The sequence below is a fragment of the Esox lucius genome, chromosome 20 (assembly GCF_011004845.1).
Source record: "Esox lucius isolate fEsoLuc1 chromosome 20, fEsoLuc1.pri, whole genome shotgun sequence".
Lineage (NCBI taxonomy): Eukaryota > Metazoa > Chordata > Actinopteri > Esociformes > Esocidae > Esox > Esox lucius.
The window spans coordinates 43456131-43475826 of NC_047588.1; the positions used below are offsets into that span (position 1 = coordinate 43456131).

The 19696-nt window shown below is 47.0% G+C and overlaps 1 protein-coding gene across 2 annotated transcripts in view; it reads right to left on the minus strand.

Moving 5' to 3' along the window:
* The window catches only part of bmpr2b (bone morphogenetic protein receptor, type II b (serine/threonine kinase)), a 58651-nt gene that overhangs the window by 25887 nt on the left and 13068 nt on the right, over positions 1 to 19696 (minus strand). The window contains exons 2-3 of one of the 2 annotated variants that reach the window (XM_034288813.1): positions 2720 to 2896; positions 1069 to 1242 (exon numbers count right to left, since the gene is read on the minus strand). In XM_034288813.1, coding sequence (XP_034144704.1) covers positions 1069 to 1242; positions 2720 to 2896 — 351 coding nt within the window. Of the gene's footprint in view, positions 1 to 767; positions 1033 to 1068; positions 1243 to 2719; positions 2897 to 19696 lie in introns of those variants that run through there. The other variant, XM_034288814.1, reaches the window with a different exon arrangement.

The following is a 19696-nucleotide window of genomic DNA, read 5'->3' on the forward strand; positions in this document are numbered from 1 at the left end:
AGTTTCCAAGGTGTTACGCTGCTATATTATTGTGCTGGGGGACATGAGGGATGTACTACTAACTTTTCTCAGTTTCCTCCAATTTTAAATTTTAGAAGGAGATGAGGTCCTGGTCCACACCTGCGGATTACCTGGTTTGGGGGGACCGTTGCTGTTCCTGTCCTTGTCCACCTGGTCATACTTCTGACCTAGTCTAAAATCAAATATACTCTGGATTTAGCCAAGAGAAATTTATTTATTATTCCAATTGGACTCTTAATATCTCACCCGGCACAGCCAGAAGAGGACTGGTCACCCCTCTGAGCCTGGGTCCTCTCTAGGTTTCTTCCTAAAATTCGACCTTCTTAGGGAGTTTTTCCTAGCCACTGAAATTCAACACTACTGTTGTTTGCTCCTTGGGGTTTAAGGCCGGGTGTCTCTGTAAAGCACTTTGTGACAACTGCTGTTGTAAAAAGCGCTTTATAAATAAATTTTGATTGATTGATTTGAGTAATGTTGCTATAGAACTGGAAGGAGATACAGACAAAAGGGAGGTGAGGCCAGGGGAGAAAAATTAGGGAAGGGGAGGGGAGAGAGGTGAGGGAAGGGGAGGGAGAGGACAAAGACCGCAGCTTTTGTAATATCTTATTTCTTTCTTTCTTGGCCTTCCTGTCACTCTAAGGAGACTGACATTTTCCCACCAAGACATTTCTCTCAAGCTAGCGTTCAGCCGAGATTAATAAAGACTAGTTAGATCATTCAGCCGAGATTAATAAAGTCTCTGGTAAAGAGCTGTGCGGACGTGGGGCTGGGCGGGGTCAGGGTACTCACAGAGCTGTGCGGACGTGGGGCTGGGCGGGGTCAGGGTACTCACAGAGCTGTGCGGACGTGGGGCTGGGCGGGGTCAGGGTACTCACAGAGCTGTGCGGACGTGGGGCTGGGCGGGGTCAGGGTACTCACAGAGCTGTGCGGACGTGGGGCTGGGCGGGGTCAGGGTACTCACAGAGCTGTGCGGACGTGGGGCTGGGCGGGGTCAGGGTACTCACAGAGCTGTGCGGACGTGGGGCTGGGCGGGGTCAGGGTACTCACAGAGCTGTGCGGACGTGGGGCTGGGCGGTGGGAAGTCCTCAGTGAAGTTGACGTTGCACATGTTGGTGCTGCAGCAGCAGAAGCGATAGGTCCCATTCTGGATCTGAGACGGGGTCGTGGTCACCACACAGCGGTCCTCATGACACTCCTGCTTGTCCTCATGAGTCCAACAACCTGCAGACGGACAGGATGAGAAGAACGGTGTGGACCGGAGAGAGACAGAGAGATGGACAGAGGAGGATTAGTTCATTTTAAAGAAAAAAACTTAAGAAGAAAAGAGAAAGAAATGAAGATGGAGAGAGAAATCTGATTTATACTGGAATATACTTTCTCAAAACATACCGACTAACAAAGAATGGTAAATCTATGATAGAAAAACGTAATGGGTTATCACAGAAGCAAGAGTTGGGCCTCGTAGCAATGAGGAAAGGGCAACCAGTGGAGCATAAACAAATGTAAGAACATCACATCATTTTCCCTTGTCACTCTCACTCCAAACTATTTGCAAATGTTTACATAAACGCAAATACCCCGTTATGTAACATTCAAAATATATATTTGTTAATGTTTAATGTCTACATAAAATTGTACATTTATTCATGTTATTTTTCAGTCTTATTTATTATACTACTACTTTATTTTCCACCTGCTGTGGAAATTTAAAGAAATGTTTGATAAAGAGAATGAGCGAGAGACAGACAGCAAGAGAGAGAGAGGCAGAAAGTCAATGTGCTTTACTATAAACACATAAAATTGGTCACAGAAGAAATTGTTTGAGGGTTTTTGTAGATCAAATGTCCATTAGCTGCGCCAAAGTACTTCACATTTATTCTGTTCTATATATATGACTACCGTCCGCTTATAGGTTTTTTAAGTGTTTTTCAAAAGGCCTGCGTCTTCAAAAACAACAGTGTCCGAGACCCTGATGTGTGTGTGTACCCAGTTTGACCAGGAGTGTGTGTGTGTGTGTGTGTGTGTGTGTACCCAGTTTGACCAGCAGTGTGTGTGTGTGTGTGTGTGTGTGTACCCAGTTTGACCAGGAGTGTGTGTGTGTGTGTGTGTGTACCCAGTTTGACCAGGAGTGTGTGTGTGTGTGTGTACCCAGTTTGACCAGGAGTGTGTGTGTGTGTGTGTGTGTGTGTGTGTGTGTGTGTACCCAGTTTGACCAGGAGTGTGTGTGTGTGTACCCAGTTTGACCAGGAGTGTGTGTGTGTGTGTGTGTGTGTGTACCCTGTTTGACCAGGAGTGTGTGTGTGTGTGTGTGTGTGTGTGTGTACCCAGTTTGACCAGGAGTGTGTGTGTGTGTGTGTGTACCCAGTTTGACCAGGAGTGTGTGTGTGTGTGTGTGTGTACCCTGTTTGACCAGGAGTGTGTGTGTGTGTGTGTGTGTGTACCCTGTTTGACCAGGAGTGTGTGTGTGTGTACCCTGTTTGACCAGGAGTGTGTGTGTGTGTGTGTGTGTGTGTACCCAGTTTGACCAGCAGTGTGTGTGTGTGTGTGTGTGTGTGTGTGTGTGTGTGTGTGTACCCTGTTTGACCAGCAGTGTGTGTGTGTGTGTGTGTACCCTGTTTGACCAGCAGTGTGTGTGTGTGTGTGTGTGTGTGTGTGTGTCTGTGTGTGTGTGTGTGTGTGTGTGTGTGTGTGTGTGTACCCTGTTTGACCAGCAGTGTGTCCCCGTCTTTCTTCTTCTCCCAGAGGCCGTAGCAGCGGGACCCCTCGATGCATCGTACAGTAGAATTCTCCCTGCTCATAGGTCCTCCTCCTCGCTGCTCCTCATACTGAGGCTGCTGGTCATTAAAAGCACACTCACGCTCCTCACTCTGGGCAGCTATAGAAAGAGAGGAGGGAGGGAGGACAGAGAGACAAGAGAGGAGGGAGGGAGGGAGGACAGAGAGGAGGGAGGGAGGACAGAGAGAGGAGGGAATGGGAGAGAGGGATGAAAGGTCAGTGAAAATGGATGATGATTTTAAATATCTTTGTGCGTCACAGGTCTCACTGAGCGGTGACAGAAACACACACACACACACACACACACACACACACACACACACACACACACACACACACACACACACACACACACACACACACACACACACACACACACACACACACACACACACACACACACACACACACTTTCACTTAGGGGTGTACTCACTTTTGTTGCCAGCGGTTTGGAAATGAATGGCTGTGTGTTGAGTTATTTTGAGGTGACAGCAAATTTACACTGTACACTCACTACTTCACATTGCAGCAAAGTGTCATTTCCTCAGTGTTGTCACAGGAAAAGATATAATCAAATATTTGCAAAACTGTGAGGGTTGTACTCACTTCTGTAAGATACTGTATCTTGTGGCAATCTCTAGAACCATTGACTGAAACAGGCCAAAATTATTAGCATCTAAAACAATATGTCTGTAAACATTGTAAATCACTCAGAAGCGGACACTATTAAATAAGAAAGTCATAACTGCAACATATTACAACTATTTATGGAGATTTGCTTGCAGACGATCAGTAATTTATCAGTAGACCAGTGGGTCCGCAGCTTAACGCAGTACTGTAGACCAGTGGGTCCACAGCTTAACGCAGTACTGTAGACCAGTGGGTCCGCAGCTTCACGCATTACTGTAGACCATTGGGTCCGCAGCTTCAATACAATCTGACGTATGGAATGGGAATATTTTATGAACACCTTTCTGAAGTGAGCTGTTGATCAATTTAATAATTGATAACATTTTATACTGTAACTAGTATCGTTACATGCCTTGTCCATCTGGATAAGTGTCTACAAAGGCACTCAAATGTATGTAAATGTATAAGGACACCGAAGTTCAAAAACAATTCCGACTGGTCCCCAAGAAAGGCCCATGATATGTTCCAAATTATATGCTCCAAATGTTGCCCCATCACTTTTTGACTTGTGGTGCCACCTCTGGACCCTGCCCTTTCCCTTCCCCTAGCCCATTGCGCTTCCCCTTGACCCTAGCCCACTGCCCTGCCCTTCCCAAACCCTTCCCCCGCCCTTCCCCCAGCACACTGCCCTTCCCCTAACCCCATGTCCTTCCTAAAGAACTGGCCCTTTCCCTTCCCCTTGCCCCCTGACCTTCCCCTAGCCCCCAGCCCTTCCTATAGAACTGGCCCTTTCCCTTCCCCTAGCCCCCAGCCCTTCCTATAGAACTGGCCCTTTCCCTTCCCCTAGCCCCCAGCCCTTCCTATAGAACTGGCCCTTTCCCTTCCCCTAGCCCCCTGCCCTTCCTATAGAACTGGCCCTTTCCCTTCCCCTAGCCCCCTGCCCTTCCTATAGAACTGGCCCTTTCCCTTCCCCTAGCCCCCTGCCCTTCCTATAGAACTGGCCCTTTCCCTTCCCCTAGCCCCCTGCCCTTCCTATAGAACTGGCCCTTTCCCTTCCCCTAGCCCCCTGCCCTTCCTATAGAACTGGCCCTTTCCCTTCCCCTAGCCCCCTGCCCTTTCAATCTCTCTCTTTGGTTGCTGTTTGTTTTGTACCTGCTGTAAATCGTCTTTGGGTCCCAGAAAAGCGCCAAATAAGTTCAATGTATTATTACTACTATGATAATAATAATAATAATTATGACTGCGGACAGACCCGCAGGTCAGCAGCTGATATACACTCACCTAAAGGATTATTAGGAACACCTGTTCAATTTCTCAATGCAATTATCTAATCAACCAATCACATGGCAGTTGCTTCAATGCATTTAGGGGTGTGGTCCTGGTCAAGACAATCTCCTGAATTCCAAACTGAATGTCAGAATGGGAAAGAAAGGTGATTTAAGCAATTCTGAGCGTGGCATGGTTGTTGGTGCCAGACGGGCCGGTCTGAGTATTTCATAATCTTCTCAGTTACTGGGATTTTCACGCACAACCATTTCTAGGGTTTACAAAGAATGGTGTGAAAAGGGAAAAACATCCAGTATGCGGCAGTCCTGTGGGCGAAAATGCCTTGTTGATGCTAGAGGTCAGAGGAGAATGGGCCGACTAATTCAAGCAGATAGAAGAGCAACTTCTGAAATAAACACTTGTTACAACAGAGTTATGCAGCAAAGCATTTGTGAAGCCACAACACGCACAACCTTGAGGCGGATGGGCTACAACAGCAGAAAACCCCACCGTGTACCACTCATCTCCACTACAAATAGGAAAAAGAGGCTACAATTTGCACGAGCTCAGATGGTAGAGTCAGAATTTGGCGTAAACAGAATGAGAACATGGATCCATCATGCTTTGTTACCACTGTGCAGGCTGGTGGTGGTGGTGTAATGGTGTGGGGGATGTTTTCTTGGCACACTTTAGGCCCCTTAGTGCCAATTGGGCATCGTTTAAATGCCACGGCCTACCTGAGCATTGTTTCTGACCATGTCCATCCCTTTATGACCACCATGTACCCATCCTCTGATTGCTACTTCCAGCAGGATAATGCACCATGTCACAAAGCTCGAATCATTTCAAATTGGTTTCTTGAACATGACAATGAGTTCACTGTACTGAAATGGCCCCCTCAGTCACCAGATCTCAACCCAATAGAGCATCTTTGGGATGTGGTGGAACGGGAGCTTCGTGCCCTGGGTGTGCATCCCACAAATCTCCATCAACTGCAAGATGCGATCCTATCAATATGGGCCAACATTTCTAGAGAATGCTTTCAGCACCTTGTTGAATCAATCCCATGTAGAATTAAGGCAGTTCTGAAGGCGAAAGGGGGTCAAACACAGTATTAGTATGGTGTTCCTAATAATCCTTTAGGTGAGTGTACATTACTCACAAACGTGCAGACATTAAAATGTATTTTCCCGCCCTCTATTTATTATTCCCCCTGATAAACTCCTTCCCTGCCTCCCTCTCTCAAAATCCCTCCATCTCTCGCTCCCACACTCTTTGATGTAAATAGCAGTGAAGAGTGAAATCTTGCCCCATCATCATATGTTACAGTCCAAGATGAATCAGAAACATGCCCCTTGACCCCAGCCTGTCATGGCTGAGCTGGCGCCCTACTGACCTGAGCCACTTGCCCACAAGCCTGGGAGTTGTGGGGCCCCAACAGCTCGCCCAGTTGCCCAGTAAAGTGGCAGGCCTTATCCCAACACCCCAAGCTGGCCCCTTCACTCCCGGCTGGCCCCTCCACCCCCGGCTGGCCTCATTCATTATGCCGTTGAGTCTGCAGCCTGTACACTGTAGGGGGAGTGGCTTCTGTCTATACACTGTAGGGGGAGGAGCTTCTGTCTATACACTGTAGGGGGAGGAGCTTCTCTCTAAAGCTCTATAGGAGGTCTTTGACTGCAGCTGTACAGCTGTTCAGAAATGGAGAGATGGTTGGAGAGGCAGCATGGCTACACCCCCATCCCCCCAGCACACGCACACGCACACGCACACGCACATATACCCAAGGCCATCAGTAAACCGTTAACTATTTAAGAACTAGATGAAAGCCGAAAAGGCTAAACATTTGGTTTGCTTCGGTTTAAGACATGTTGTACCAGAATGGGTGGAATGAATGAACCACCTGATTAACATACAGGAGATCTAGACAGGAGCACATGGCAGTTATTCAGGCTGTTTTACTGACGGTGGTGTTGCCCTGGCTGTTTTAGTGGAGGTGGTGTTGCCCTGGCTGTTTTAGTGGAGGTGGTGCTGCCCTGGCTGTTTTAGTGGAGGTGGTGTTGCCCTGGCTGTTTTAGTGGAGGTGGTGCTGCCCTGGCTGTTTTAGTGGAGGTGGTGCTGCCCTGGCTGTTTTAGTGGAGGTGGTGCTGCCCTGGCTGTTTTAGTGGAGGTGGTGTTGCCCTGGCTGTTTTAGTGGAGGTGGTGTTGCCCTGGCTGTTTTAGTGGAGGTGGTGTTGCCCTGGCTATTTTAGTGGAGGTGGTGTTGCCCTGGCTATTTTAGTGGAGGTGGTGTTGCCCTGGCTGTTTTAGTGGAGGTGGTGTTGCCCTGGCTGTTTTAGTGGAGGTGGTGTTGCCCTGGCTGTTTTAGTGAAGGTGGTGTTGGCTGTTAAGGTCAGCTAGCTATAAGATATCTCTGCTTCGGTTTCGGAATCTGACTGGGCTCAAGGTCACCCTTCCTTACAACTTCTCCCTGTCTGTGAGGCACTTGTGAATTGTGAGAGAAGACAGCAGCCAGGGCTGAGGGAGAACATAGGGGGGCGAGAGAGACGACAGCCAAGCCTGAGAGAGAGAACAAGAGAGGGAGGGAAGACAGGATCCCAACCTGAGGGAGAGAGGGAGCAGAGTGTTCTCTAAGATAAGACTCTTTGACTCACTGGGGTCACAAAACCCCTCCACCTCTTCCTCCCACTCCTCCTCTTCCTCCTCAGCATCCATCTCCTTGCTCTAGACAGTTCTGTGATGTCCAATTCATGATTATGGCCTTGCCTAATCTCAACTTCCCAGCAGAGTCAGGAAAGTTGAAGATTAGGACGTTGCCTCTGATTCACATTTTGCATAATACAGCTAACAACCATGACTGAGCAGGCAGGCGCCAAACCTAACAAGACATTTCTAGGCAGCCCAGTCCCACCTCCAAGCCATCCACCCAGGACTGAAAGGAGGCACAGCCCTGTGTGGAACCCCCAAGCACTGTCATTAAGTGGCAAACACAGTGATCTCCTCCTTCAACAAGCATTCTACCACCCAGACCCCATTCTCTACCACCCAGACCCCATTCTCTACCACCCAGACCCCATTCTCTACCACCCAGACCCCATTCTCTACCACCCAGACCCCATTCTCTACCACCCAGACCCCATTCTCTACCACCCAGACCCCATTCCCAATAATGAGACCTTTCTGTACCACCCTGAACCCACCAGCACCACCCTGAACCCACCAGCACCACCCTGAACCCACCAGCACCACCCTGAACCCACCAGCACCACCCTGAACCCACCAGCACCACCCTGAACCAATCTGTACCACGCTAAACCAAGAACCATGTTCTCAACCATCCTGACCCCAGTCTCCTGGCTCCATCCACTGGAGATGTGGACACACTAGTTCTATGAGATCCACTAGTAAGTAATGGAGAAGCTAAACCGTTCATACCGTGGGACAAAAGCCCAAAGACTTCTACCAGAGTAACGCTCTGTTCTCAGGTACAGTTCCTGTCACATGATGGGGACCAGTCTGTCTGGGAGAACACGGGCCAGGAGAGGCTGCCAGGAGCTGCAGTCACAGCTGACTAGAGACAGGACAGTAAAGACACCAAGGACTAGGCAGCTCTGAGTTCCAGGACCACTCAGTATCACAACCGGACTCCCAAATGGTAGCCAACTGGCTACGTAGTGCACTCCTTTCAACCAGCTCTGAATCACGAGTCGTTAGGGCTGAGGGGGGGATTTTGGATGTACTGTAGCTTAAGAGACACAAAGTCCCAAACTGACCCTGGAAACTAAGAACTGTCGCTCTGCACACATCCAAACCAACATCACGGACCTCCGAAAACTAATGCAGGCAACTGGCAAGCCTCTGGGTACCACAGTGAAGATGCAGGACTGGTAAGACACAGGGAGAGAGAGCTGGAAGCCAGGAGAAACTCTAATGTGGGCAGAGTGGAAAAGATGAGACATGAGTGGAGAAAGCCATTTAATGGGTCTGACAGCTCCAAATGAGTGTGAGTGAGAGAGTGAGAGAGAGAAACAAAACAGGAAATAGAAAATACTAGAGGGAGTGAGAGAAAGATGGTTTTAGGGCTCAGTCCACAAACACAAACAGACCCACAGAAGAGCAACAGTTACCCCCATCCAAGTTATTAAAAACCAAAACAGAGTAACACTGTAATTTGTTATGCAACCTTGCCTTTAACCAAAAGTACAGAGTAGCAGAATACCTGAACGTGTGACTGGTCTAAAATGAAGAACAGCCCTGACTACATACAGACACAGTGATCATTGGCCCTGACTACGTACAGACACAGTGATCATTGGCCCTGACTACGTACAGACTCAGTGATCATTGGCCCTGACTACGTACAGACTCAGTGATCATTGGCCCTGACTACGTACAGACTCAGTGATCATTGGCCCTGACTACGTACAGACTCAGTGATCATTGGCCCTGACTACGTACAGACTCAGTGATCATTGGCCCTGACTACGTACAGACTCAGTGATCATTGGCCCTGACTACGTACAGACTCAGTGATCATTGGCCCTGACTACGTACAGACTCAGTGATCATGGCCCTGACTACGTACAGACTCAGTGATCATTGGCCCTGACTACGTACAGACTCAGTGATCATTGGCCCTGACTACGTACAGACTCAGTGATCATTGGCCCTGACTACGTACAGACACAGTGATCATTGGCCCTGACTACGTACAGACTCCGTGATCATTGGCCCTGACTACGTACAGACTCCGTGATCATTGGCCCTGACTACGTACAGACTCAGTGATCATGGCCCTGACTACGTACAGACTCAGTGATCATTGGCCCTGACTACGTACAGACTCAGTGATCATTGGCCCTGACTACGTACAGACTCAGTGATCATTGGCCCTGACTACGTACAGACTCAGTGATCATTGGCCCTGACTACGTACAGACTCAGTGATCATTGGCCCTGACTACGTACAGACTCAGTGATCATTGGCCCTGACTACGTACAGACTCAGTGATCATTGGCCCTGACTACGTACAGACTCAGTGATCATTGGCCCTGACTACGTACAGACTCAGTGATCATTGGCCCTGACTACGTACAGACTCAGTGATCATTGGCCCTGACTACGTACAGACTCAGTGATCATTGGCCCTGACTACGTACAGACTCAGTGATCATTGGCCCTGACTACGTACAGACTCAGTGATCATTGGCCCTGACTACGTACAGACTCAGTGATCATTGGCCCTGACTACGTACAGACTCAGTGATCATGGCCCTGAATATTATCACATGGTCCTTTTGTGTTCTATGTCCTGTGCAATCAGTGATTTATGTTTTGGTCTATCAGTGTTCTGTGTTCTATGTTCTGGTCCATCCTTCAACAGAACTGTTTCTTGCAAACATATGTCATTCCTGAGAGACCAAGTCTATAACTAAACCCTAATTGACAGCCTTTAGGGAGCAGTGAGGACATATTCCCGCAGTTCGGTGTTATGTGACGTTTATTGGCGGCTGACAAGTGCATCTTCCAGGGATCTCATAGCAGGTGTAGTAGGGTCAGGGCTGGAACTGTGTGTCCTGTAGCAAAGACTACACCTGTCCTACTGGATAGCATGTCTGTGAGACCAAACATGTTGTCCGGATCGCAGTAGGGACACAAATCATTTTATTGGCATTTCTTGGATATCGTGTGACTTCTTCGGGTACCGGGCTGTCCTAGTGTGGCTGGGTGTCTGTGCTCTTTCCATCCCAGCAGAAACTCTCCAAGGACAGCAGCAAGAATCAGGTTATTCCATCTCAGTCTACTGAAACATCCACTTTACAGGAACACTGCAGCATTGGCCAAGATCCCTCTGTCACACACACCCACAGAACTGGGGCAACCATGTCCACCACTACATAAGAACAGAAGGGTCTGAACTCAAACATGTTGCATTAAGCTCTCTATATCTACATACTCACTGTTTCAGTGCATCATAAGTGTTGAAACCAACAACATTTAAAAATAGAGGAACAGAAAGAGAGAGACAGAGACAGAGACAGAGACAGAGACAGAGACAGAGACAGAGACACAGAGAGACAGAGAGACAGAGAGACAGAGAGACAGAGAGACAGAGAGACAGAGAGACAGAGAGAGAGAGAGAGAGAGAGAGAGAGAGAGAGAGAGAGAGAGAGAGAGAGAGAGAGAGAGAGAGAGAGAGAGAGAGAGAGAGAGAGAGAGAGGTTCCCAGTCTGCATGGCAGAACACACTGATTCTAGAGGGATCTGGGGACATTTGGCCAAGCGAATGCAGCTCACAAGACACAGTAATGTTTAACCAGCAGCCAGCTAATGTGTCAGCCACCCAACTAACCAGTCATCCACACAGCTGACCACCCAGCCAACCAGTCATCCACTCAACCAACCAGCCAGCCAGCCAGCAAGCAAGTCAGCTTTCCAGCTAATCACCGAGCCAGCCAACCCGTCTGTCTGTCAGGGCTAGATACTAGGACCAACCCCCGTGTCTGTCTGTCTGTCAGGGCTAGATACTAGGACCAACCCCCGTGTCTGTCTGTCTGTCAGGGCTAGATACTAGGACCAACCCCTGTGTCTGTCTGTCTGTCAGGTCTAGATACTAGGACCAACCCCCGTGTCTGTCTGTCTGTCAGGGCTAGATACTAGGACCAACCCCTGTGTCTGTCTGTCTGTCAGGGCTAGATACTAGGACCAACCCCCGTGTCTGTCTGTCTGTCAGGGCTAGATACTAGGACCAACCCCTGTGTCTGTCTGTCTGTCAGGGCTAGATACTAGGACCAACCCCCGTGTCTGTCTGTCTGTCAGGGCTAGATACTAGGACCAACCCCTGTGTCTGTCTGTCTGTCAGGGCTAGATACTAGGACCAACCCCTGTGTCTGTCTGTCTGTCTGTCAGGGCTAGATACTAGGACCAACCCCTGTGTCTGTCTGTCTGTCTGTCAGGGCTAGATACTAGGACCAACCCCCGTGTCTGTCTGTCTGTCTGTCAGGGCTAGATACTAGGACCAACCCCCGTGTCTGTCTGTCTGTCTGTCAGGGCTAGATACTAGGACCAACCCCCGTGTCTGTCTGTCTGTCTGTCAGGGCTAGATACTAGGACCAACCCCCGTGTCTGTCTGTCTGTCTGTCAGGGGTAGATACTAGGACCAACCCCTGTGTCTGTCTGTCTGTCTGTCAGGGGTAGATACTAGGACCAACCCCCGTGTCTGTCTGTCTGTCTGTCAGGGCTAGATACTAGGACCAACCCCCGTGTCTGTCTGTCTGTCTGTCAGGGCTAGATACTAGGACCAACCCCCGTGTCTGTCTGTCTGTCTGTCAGGGGTAGATACTAGGACCAACCCCTGTGTCTGTATGTCTGGGCAAGACACTAGGACCAACCCCAGTGTCTGTCTGTCTGTCTGTCTGTCTGTCAGGGCTAGACACTAGGATCAACCCCCTCCTTGTCTGTCTGTATCTAAGACCAGTTCAGTCTGTATGACCCCCCACACATAGCCGCCCAAAACAGCAGGGGACCCACAAGCTGCTTTAATACTTGGAAATTGGGGGTGAGGGGGGCAGGGCAAAAACATAGACACAGAAAGAGAGAGAAATACACACAGGAGGAGGAGGGAGTATTGTTTAGACCGGGGGGAGGGGGGGCAGAAAACTCCCCGACGTACGATTTAGGAAGGAGCGCGGTGGAGTGGGCGTGGCGGGTTGGAGAGTTTACGGGAAGACCAGTAGTCGACCAAATGCTTGGTAGTCCCAGACCGTGCCACAAAATGTCCTGACAACATTATCAATACATTACTAAAAATGGTCAGTGTCTGTAGAAATATGTTCCAACATTATCAATCCGATCTATCTACATTATCAAACTGTTGAGTGTCTGTAGAAATACATCTCAACTACATTATCGAACTTTCAAGTCATTGTAGGAAAGTTTCCCAACTACATTATCACTAGACACTAGAGTCTCAGTAGAAAACACTGCACTCAATCCTAAAGCTCTTACTGTGAAAACCATAAGTAGAGTTATATTTTACTATAAACTTGATGTACAAGTATTTCACAGCTGGTCTGTTTGACTTACCTGACCTTAACACCTGCTCTCTGTACTTCTCCCCCATGTTGCCAGACCAGAGTATGTCTGCCTTTGTCTGGTGACACATACCTCTCAAACCGAGATGAATCATCAAACATCCTCCCACATGTCTGGAGAGGCAGACAGGTGTGGAGACAGACACCTGAATGGGTGACGTCAGCCAGGTGGAGGACGCTTTCCCCTGAACGCCACAGAGGACAGGGACCAACACCCTCCTCAGGACCCCCTGGAGCCCTGCCTGACGTTCCACCAGGAGGCGCTACTGAAGTAGACGTCCCAACCGACACATCCTTCCCTGGACAGTGTGGAACCATCAGGGAGAGCCTAAGGGCAGTTCTTCCTATTGAATTTATTCAGTTTGTGTCGGAAACAGATCCAATCAGAATTTTTCTTATTTAGACTCTTTATTTAGACACTTTTCTTAAATATTCAACGCTCATTGGCTCTCAGGTTGCGAATAGAAGGCACCAGCCAATGTCACTGACTTCAATTAGAGCAGCATTTTGGAATGACAGTAGAATCAACTAATCACAAATCGTCTTGTAATAAGTCAGACAACTTTGATGCCTCAAAGCCCTCTAGAGGGCCTAAGTACACAACTAATTCAGAGCCAATAGCGAGCCTTATCTTGTATTCTCACGCTTGAGCCTAGCTTGCTGGCTAGCTTTTTCCCGTGAGTGTAGCTAAAGATGGCGAAGGCCCGACTGTCAGCCTTGGCTTTGATCTCAATCGAAAAAAATAACTTATTTCGGATCTAAAATCAAAAGGCAAGATATACGAACCCGCCATTGCTTATCTTATCAAGAAGAATGGGCGTTATTTGTAGTAACATCGTTGTAACATAGTAAATTAGTTTATCGGGGTGGTTCAGTGTGGGGGAATAGTATGAACTAGTCCAGGGTGGTTTAAGGTGGAAAATGATATGCGGGTGATCACCTTAAGTAAACCGGAAAATGATATGCCGACATCTGGCTAAAGTGGAAGTTCATCCATATGCTTGTGCACAAAGTCTATACAGGTCGGCTAATATTATCGTAGACATACCTTGTTTTACCAGCCAAAACCGGAGACAATTAAACTTGCAGTTGATCGGTCACTTATCTGGTTATGCGCGCCTACCTTTGTACGCACGCACGCACGCATGCACAGACACACAGGCCAGCAACATTTAGGTTCAATAACCATGTTTTTAAAACATTAAATTCAAAAATCAAATATACAAAGTGTCAATTATTTCACACACCTATTCTTTATCAATTGAATCCAAGAAGTAATCATATTTTTGAAGAAATGTATATGTAATCCAATTACAATATTTTAGCCGGTAACGTAACAGATTACAGCTACTGTTTTTTTGTTATCTGTCACGCCCCAACTCTGTTGTTACAGCCCAACCTTGACCGGTGCTTTTCCAGAACCTTCTCTAAGAGTGGGGAGCTTATTCGCATGCATTCTCTCTGTATCCCACCCTCTAATGAACTCCACCTTCTTCATATTTTGGTCTCCTTCTTTCTACTCTGTCCTTTCTCTCCCTTTCTCAGATCAGGAAGAAAATTCAAGCCATGGAGCTTGCTAAAGCCCATATCAGAGAGAGAAAGAAGTGAGGAGGAATAAAACGGAAAGCAAAGAAAGAAAAACAAACCAAGAGACTACTACGGAGAGGAGAATTAACAATAGGAGTCAAAATGCTCTCTTCATCCTCGGAAATAAAGCAGACCTGATGTTGCAAATATGAAAAAAAAAAAGATAATCTTAACAGTCAAAATATCCCCGTCACAGCAACACATTTTAAAATGGTTACGATTAGACCCTGAGGAAAGGCAGAGGACACACCAGTAATTACATTTAGCATTTTTGCTTAATAGACCGTATGTTTTGGTAACTTCCACAAGCATGCAGTATAAATTCGATTTCAAGCAAGTGATACCCCTTAATTTGGTATCAAACTGACTTGAGGTGAGCATGGAGAAAAAGTCACCGGAGGTTTCTGAGGTCAGACAAGACGGTGGCCACGGATGGACAATCTCCAGAGACCTTGACACAAAGGCTTCCAACATACGTCATGTTATCAAGAAGTTAAAGACACGCCTCTGAAGCCAACCACCCTGGATGGATGGGAAATCACAGCGAGGGGACGTCTAAATGGTGGAGGAAGCACCTCGGTCAACTGCCACACAGATTCAAGCCGACAGTTTCAACTCTGTGTGGCCGACTCGGGGAAAAGGGGTTGTACGGCACAACGCCCAGAACCGGTATGTAAGGAATCCTGACTGCAATTTACCCAAACACAGATGAGACCAAATTAGACCATATCCATGTTTACAGAAAATAAAATGAAGCCCTCCCCACTGTGAAAGATGGAGGAGGGTCAGGGATGTTCCAGGGTGGCGTTCCTTCCCATTCCCCACTTAGCCACCGATTAAGGCTGAACCAGGAACTAACACGGACAGAGCTCTAGTCCAGTTCATTACTCATCCCAAAGAGCATTCACTGACGAAAATGGCAGTTTCTCTCATTTTGATTATACCTACACCAAATCATTACTAAAATGTGACTTAAAAAATATTCTGTATTTTAGTCCAAATGACAGATTAGACTGAATAGGTGGGGTCTCCAGCAGCTCCAGTCCTATTGTGAGAAACGGGCCTCATACCACTGAGCCCAGACGTCTTAGCACCATCACAAACGCACTGACAATACACTGCCGTCAGACATGTTGGACCGGTGTGGACCCACAACATTAAGCCAATCAGCATTCAGGGCTTAAACCACTGAGGTTAGAGTGTATTATAACAGCTTATTTTATATTGTCATACACATTTTATATTGTACTGAGCATTGTATTGTATTAATGCTATTATATTGAATTGACTTATATTAAATCTAACAGTTCACCACGCAACTAACAGTAGAAAACACGATTATTTTTCTTCGCTAATGTTGTCTTTTCCTTCACATTCTCCCTCCCCCTCTCTCCCTCCCTCCCTCCCCCTGGTTCCCAAGGCAGGCTGTAACTTGGTCTGGGTGCCTGTGAGTCTGGCAGGGCTCCAGACTGCTGTAATGTAATAATGAGTGTCTGAAGGCTCCCCCAGCATCGCTGACGCCATTTGGGACAGGGAGGAAAAGAAAGGGAACAACAAAAAATAACTGGGACTTGCCTGTCTGTCTGTGTCTGCCTGTCTCCCTGCCTGCCTGTGTCTGCCTGTCTCCCTGCCTGCATGTGTCTGCCTGTCTCCCTGTCTGTCTGTGTCTGCCTGTCTCCCTGTCTGTCTGTGTCTGCCTGTCTGCTCCAAGTGGACATGAACACTGCTCTTTATACACCGGGGCTCTTTATACACCGGGGCTCTTTATACACCGGGGCTCTTTATACACCGGGGCTCTTTATACACCGGGGCTCTTTATACACCGGGGCTCTTTATACACCGGGGCTCTTTATACACCGGGGCTCTTTATACACCGGGGCTCTTTATACACCGGGACTCTTTATACACCGGGACTCTTTATACACCGGGACTCTTTATACACCGGGACTCTTTATACACCGGGACTCTTTATACACCGGGACTCTTTATACACCGGGACTCTTTATACACCGGGACTCTTTATACACCGGGACTCTTTATACACCGGGACTCTTTATACACCGGGACTCTTTATACACCGGGACTCTTTATACACCGGGACTCTTTATACACCGGGACTCTTTATACACCGGGACTCTTTATACACCGGGACTCTTTATACACCGGGACTCTTTATACACCGGGACTCTTTATACACCGGGACTCTGCACTGTAAATAAAGAGTACACAGCCACTCAATCAGCAAACTGTTTGTCAGTCAGTCAGACACTCAGACTGACAGCAAGTTAACCAAAATGGAGATCTGTTCAGCCAACCAGCCTACACCGAGGAGACATACAGGCTGCCAACCAATCAGAGAGTTAGTAACACAAAACCAAGAGCCAGCTAACAACCAGCCAACTAAGAGGGAGCCAACACAAATGGAGACAGACACACAAAAGCAGTGACAACCAAGATGAAGACCAGACGTTATGGTGGTGTCAGACACACTAAACACACACCATAAATCACAGAACTAGAACAAAAACTAGGCTCAGGCAAACCAGAAGTTCCCAAATGTTGAGGAAGCCATTAACAAACAAAGTTGCATATTTAGCAGTCCCCACACACAGCAATCAGAGTGTTTTAGGATGATAAAGACCCTTCACAGTTCAGCCAAAGCAAAGACAAAGAACCAGCACCATGGAGACAGAACAGAGGGATGAAGAGAACAGCACCATGGAGACAGAACAGAGAGAAGAGAGAAACAACAGAGGAAGAGGAATGAGATGAGGAAAGGATGGAAAAGGAGCGAGGGAGACTAATAGTAAAGGGATAGAGAGAATAAATTGTTTTATCCCTCTGAAGTGAAGGATGTGCACCATCCTCAACAACACTGACAATCAGCCAATCACAGCCTTCTACTCCAGCAGAGATTCCCATTCACCCACCCAGACACAGTTTCAGTACTGTAGGGCAGCAGGGTAGAGATTCCCATTCACCCACCCAGACAGTTTCAGTACTGTAGGGCAGCAGGGTAGAGATTCCCATTCACCCACCCAGACCCAGTTTAAGTACTGTAGGGCAGCAGGGTAGAGATTCCCATTCACCCACCCAGACACAGTTTAAGTACTGTAGGGCAGCAGGGTAGAGATTCCCATTCACCCACCCAGACACAGTTTCAGTACTGTAGGGCAGCAGGGTAAAGATTCCCATTCACCCACCCAGACACAGTTTCAGTACAGGAAAAATACTGGAACCCAGAGAGACAGGCTGGAACAATACAAAATAATATGGTAGAGGCAAAGCAAAAATCACAGGGAAATACATAGTCAAAAACTAAATGTTTCAAAAGCTGGAGAAATGGTTGAAAAAGATAGTCACCATGGAAACAGATTGTATACCGAAAGGATTCAGACAGAACCAGAGAGAGAAAGAGAGACAGAAAGCCGACCAAGTGACTGTTGTAAAGTAGCATGAATGACGCGGGCGTACATCCAGCTAGCAGACAGGTCACATTATCCCTGCACGCCGGGCCACACGCGCCTCTGGGGCATACAGGCCTGCTGAACGTGCACTAACAACCAGCGCTCACAGGGACGCGCATACATTAGCATGACAACGGAGACAGGGGTCATCGTACAAAGGGAGACATCAAAGACCAAACACATGAATGCCCAAGAAACTCTGCCTTCACTGCCTCGGTCGTCAACCCAACCCCTCAGAGTCTTCTTAACGGGCTTCTGCAGGGAAGAAACACTGCCTTCACTGCCTCGGATGTCAACCCAACCCCTCTGAGTCTTCACAACATGCTTCTATAGGGAACCTGGCTGAAAACCAATGGAAGTCATGGGGGGTGCAAAGCATTCTTTAGGCCAAAGCATTAGGTCACACCAGACCCAATGAGGAGGTGAATTTAGCACAAATTGAGAATTTTCTATGATTTCAACAAGACCAATCGCACCAATTAATTTTAATTACTTTGGGTAGAGGTGGGTAAAGTTATCAGACATATACAGTTGTGCTCATAAGTTTGCGTACCTGGGCAGAAATTGTGAGATTTTGGCAGTGATTTTGAAAATATGTATTTTATCGAAGTTATCATCACAGTTGTTTGGTTCCTTTTCAAATCAGAATGATAACAGCAATCACCCAAATGGCCCTGATCATAAGTTTACAGACATCAACATTTTTTGTCAAGGTTAGTTAAAAGTATACAAACTCAGTTTGTCTTGGACACAGATCTAATGACTTAAATTCCATCTAAAATTAAAGTCCACTCTGTCTTCATCCATCCAACCCCAACAAGTCACAAAAACACCTGTACAATGTAGCCAAAATACTTTTGCCAACTATAGTTTATAGAAAATGAACATCTACATGAATCATTCGGTATCTAAGCGAGATTTCACTGAATCATTCTGAACCATTTCAAAAACAGATTTAGTCATTAGCACATTCATCACGGAATAAAGTAAAGAAAATGTAGTCAAGATTAAAAAAGGAATCATTTAACAACCGGATCTCCCTTCCTCTGAACAGAATACGTTGCAATACATTAACTACAAACCCAAACAAACACGAATCTGTGAAACACGCACAGATTTGCCACTGTGTTCCTGGTGATTATTAGTGACATACAAATGTTAGCTAGCATGTAATTATTGGGAAATTTATATTTTCAGTTGTTCGTTAGTGTTGTCGCTAAAAATGCGACCCCTAATATCGGCCACCTTCGCCAATTATTGGCCAGCTTTCTATTTGGTTGAATTACATTATAATTTACGAACCCAATTCCGAAAAAGTTTGGTACACTGTACAAATTGTGAGCAAAAAAGGAATTTAATAATTTACAAATCTCATAAACCTATATTTAATTCACAATAGGATATAGATAACAAATCGAATGTGGAAAGTGAGACATTATGTAATGTCATGCCAAACATTGGCTCATTTTGGATTACATGAGAGCTACACATTCCCAAAAAGTTGGGACAGGTAGCCATAAGAGGCCGAAAAAATTAAATGTACAAATAAGGAACATCTGGAGGACCAATATGCTACTTTTTATGTCAATTGGCAACATGATTGGGTATAAAAAGAGCCTATCAGAGTGGCAGTGTCTCCCAGAAGCCAAGATTGGGCAGAGGATCACCAATTCCCCAAATGCTGCAGCAAAAAATAGTGGAGCAATATCAGAAAGGAGTTTCTCAAAGAAAAATTGCAAAGAGTTTGAAGTTATCATCTACAGTGCATAATATCATCCAAAGATTCAGAGAATCTGGAACAATCACTGTGCGTAAGGGTCAAGGCCGGAAAACCATACTGGATGCCCGTGATCTTTGGGC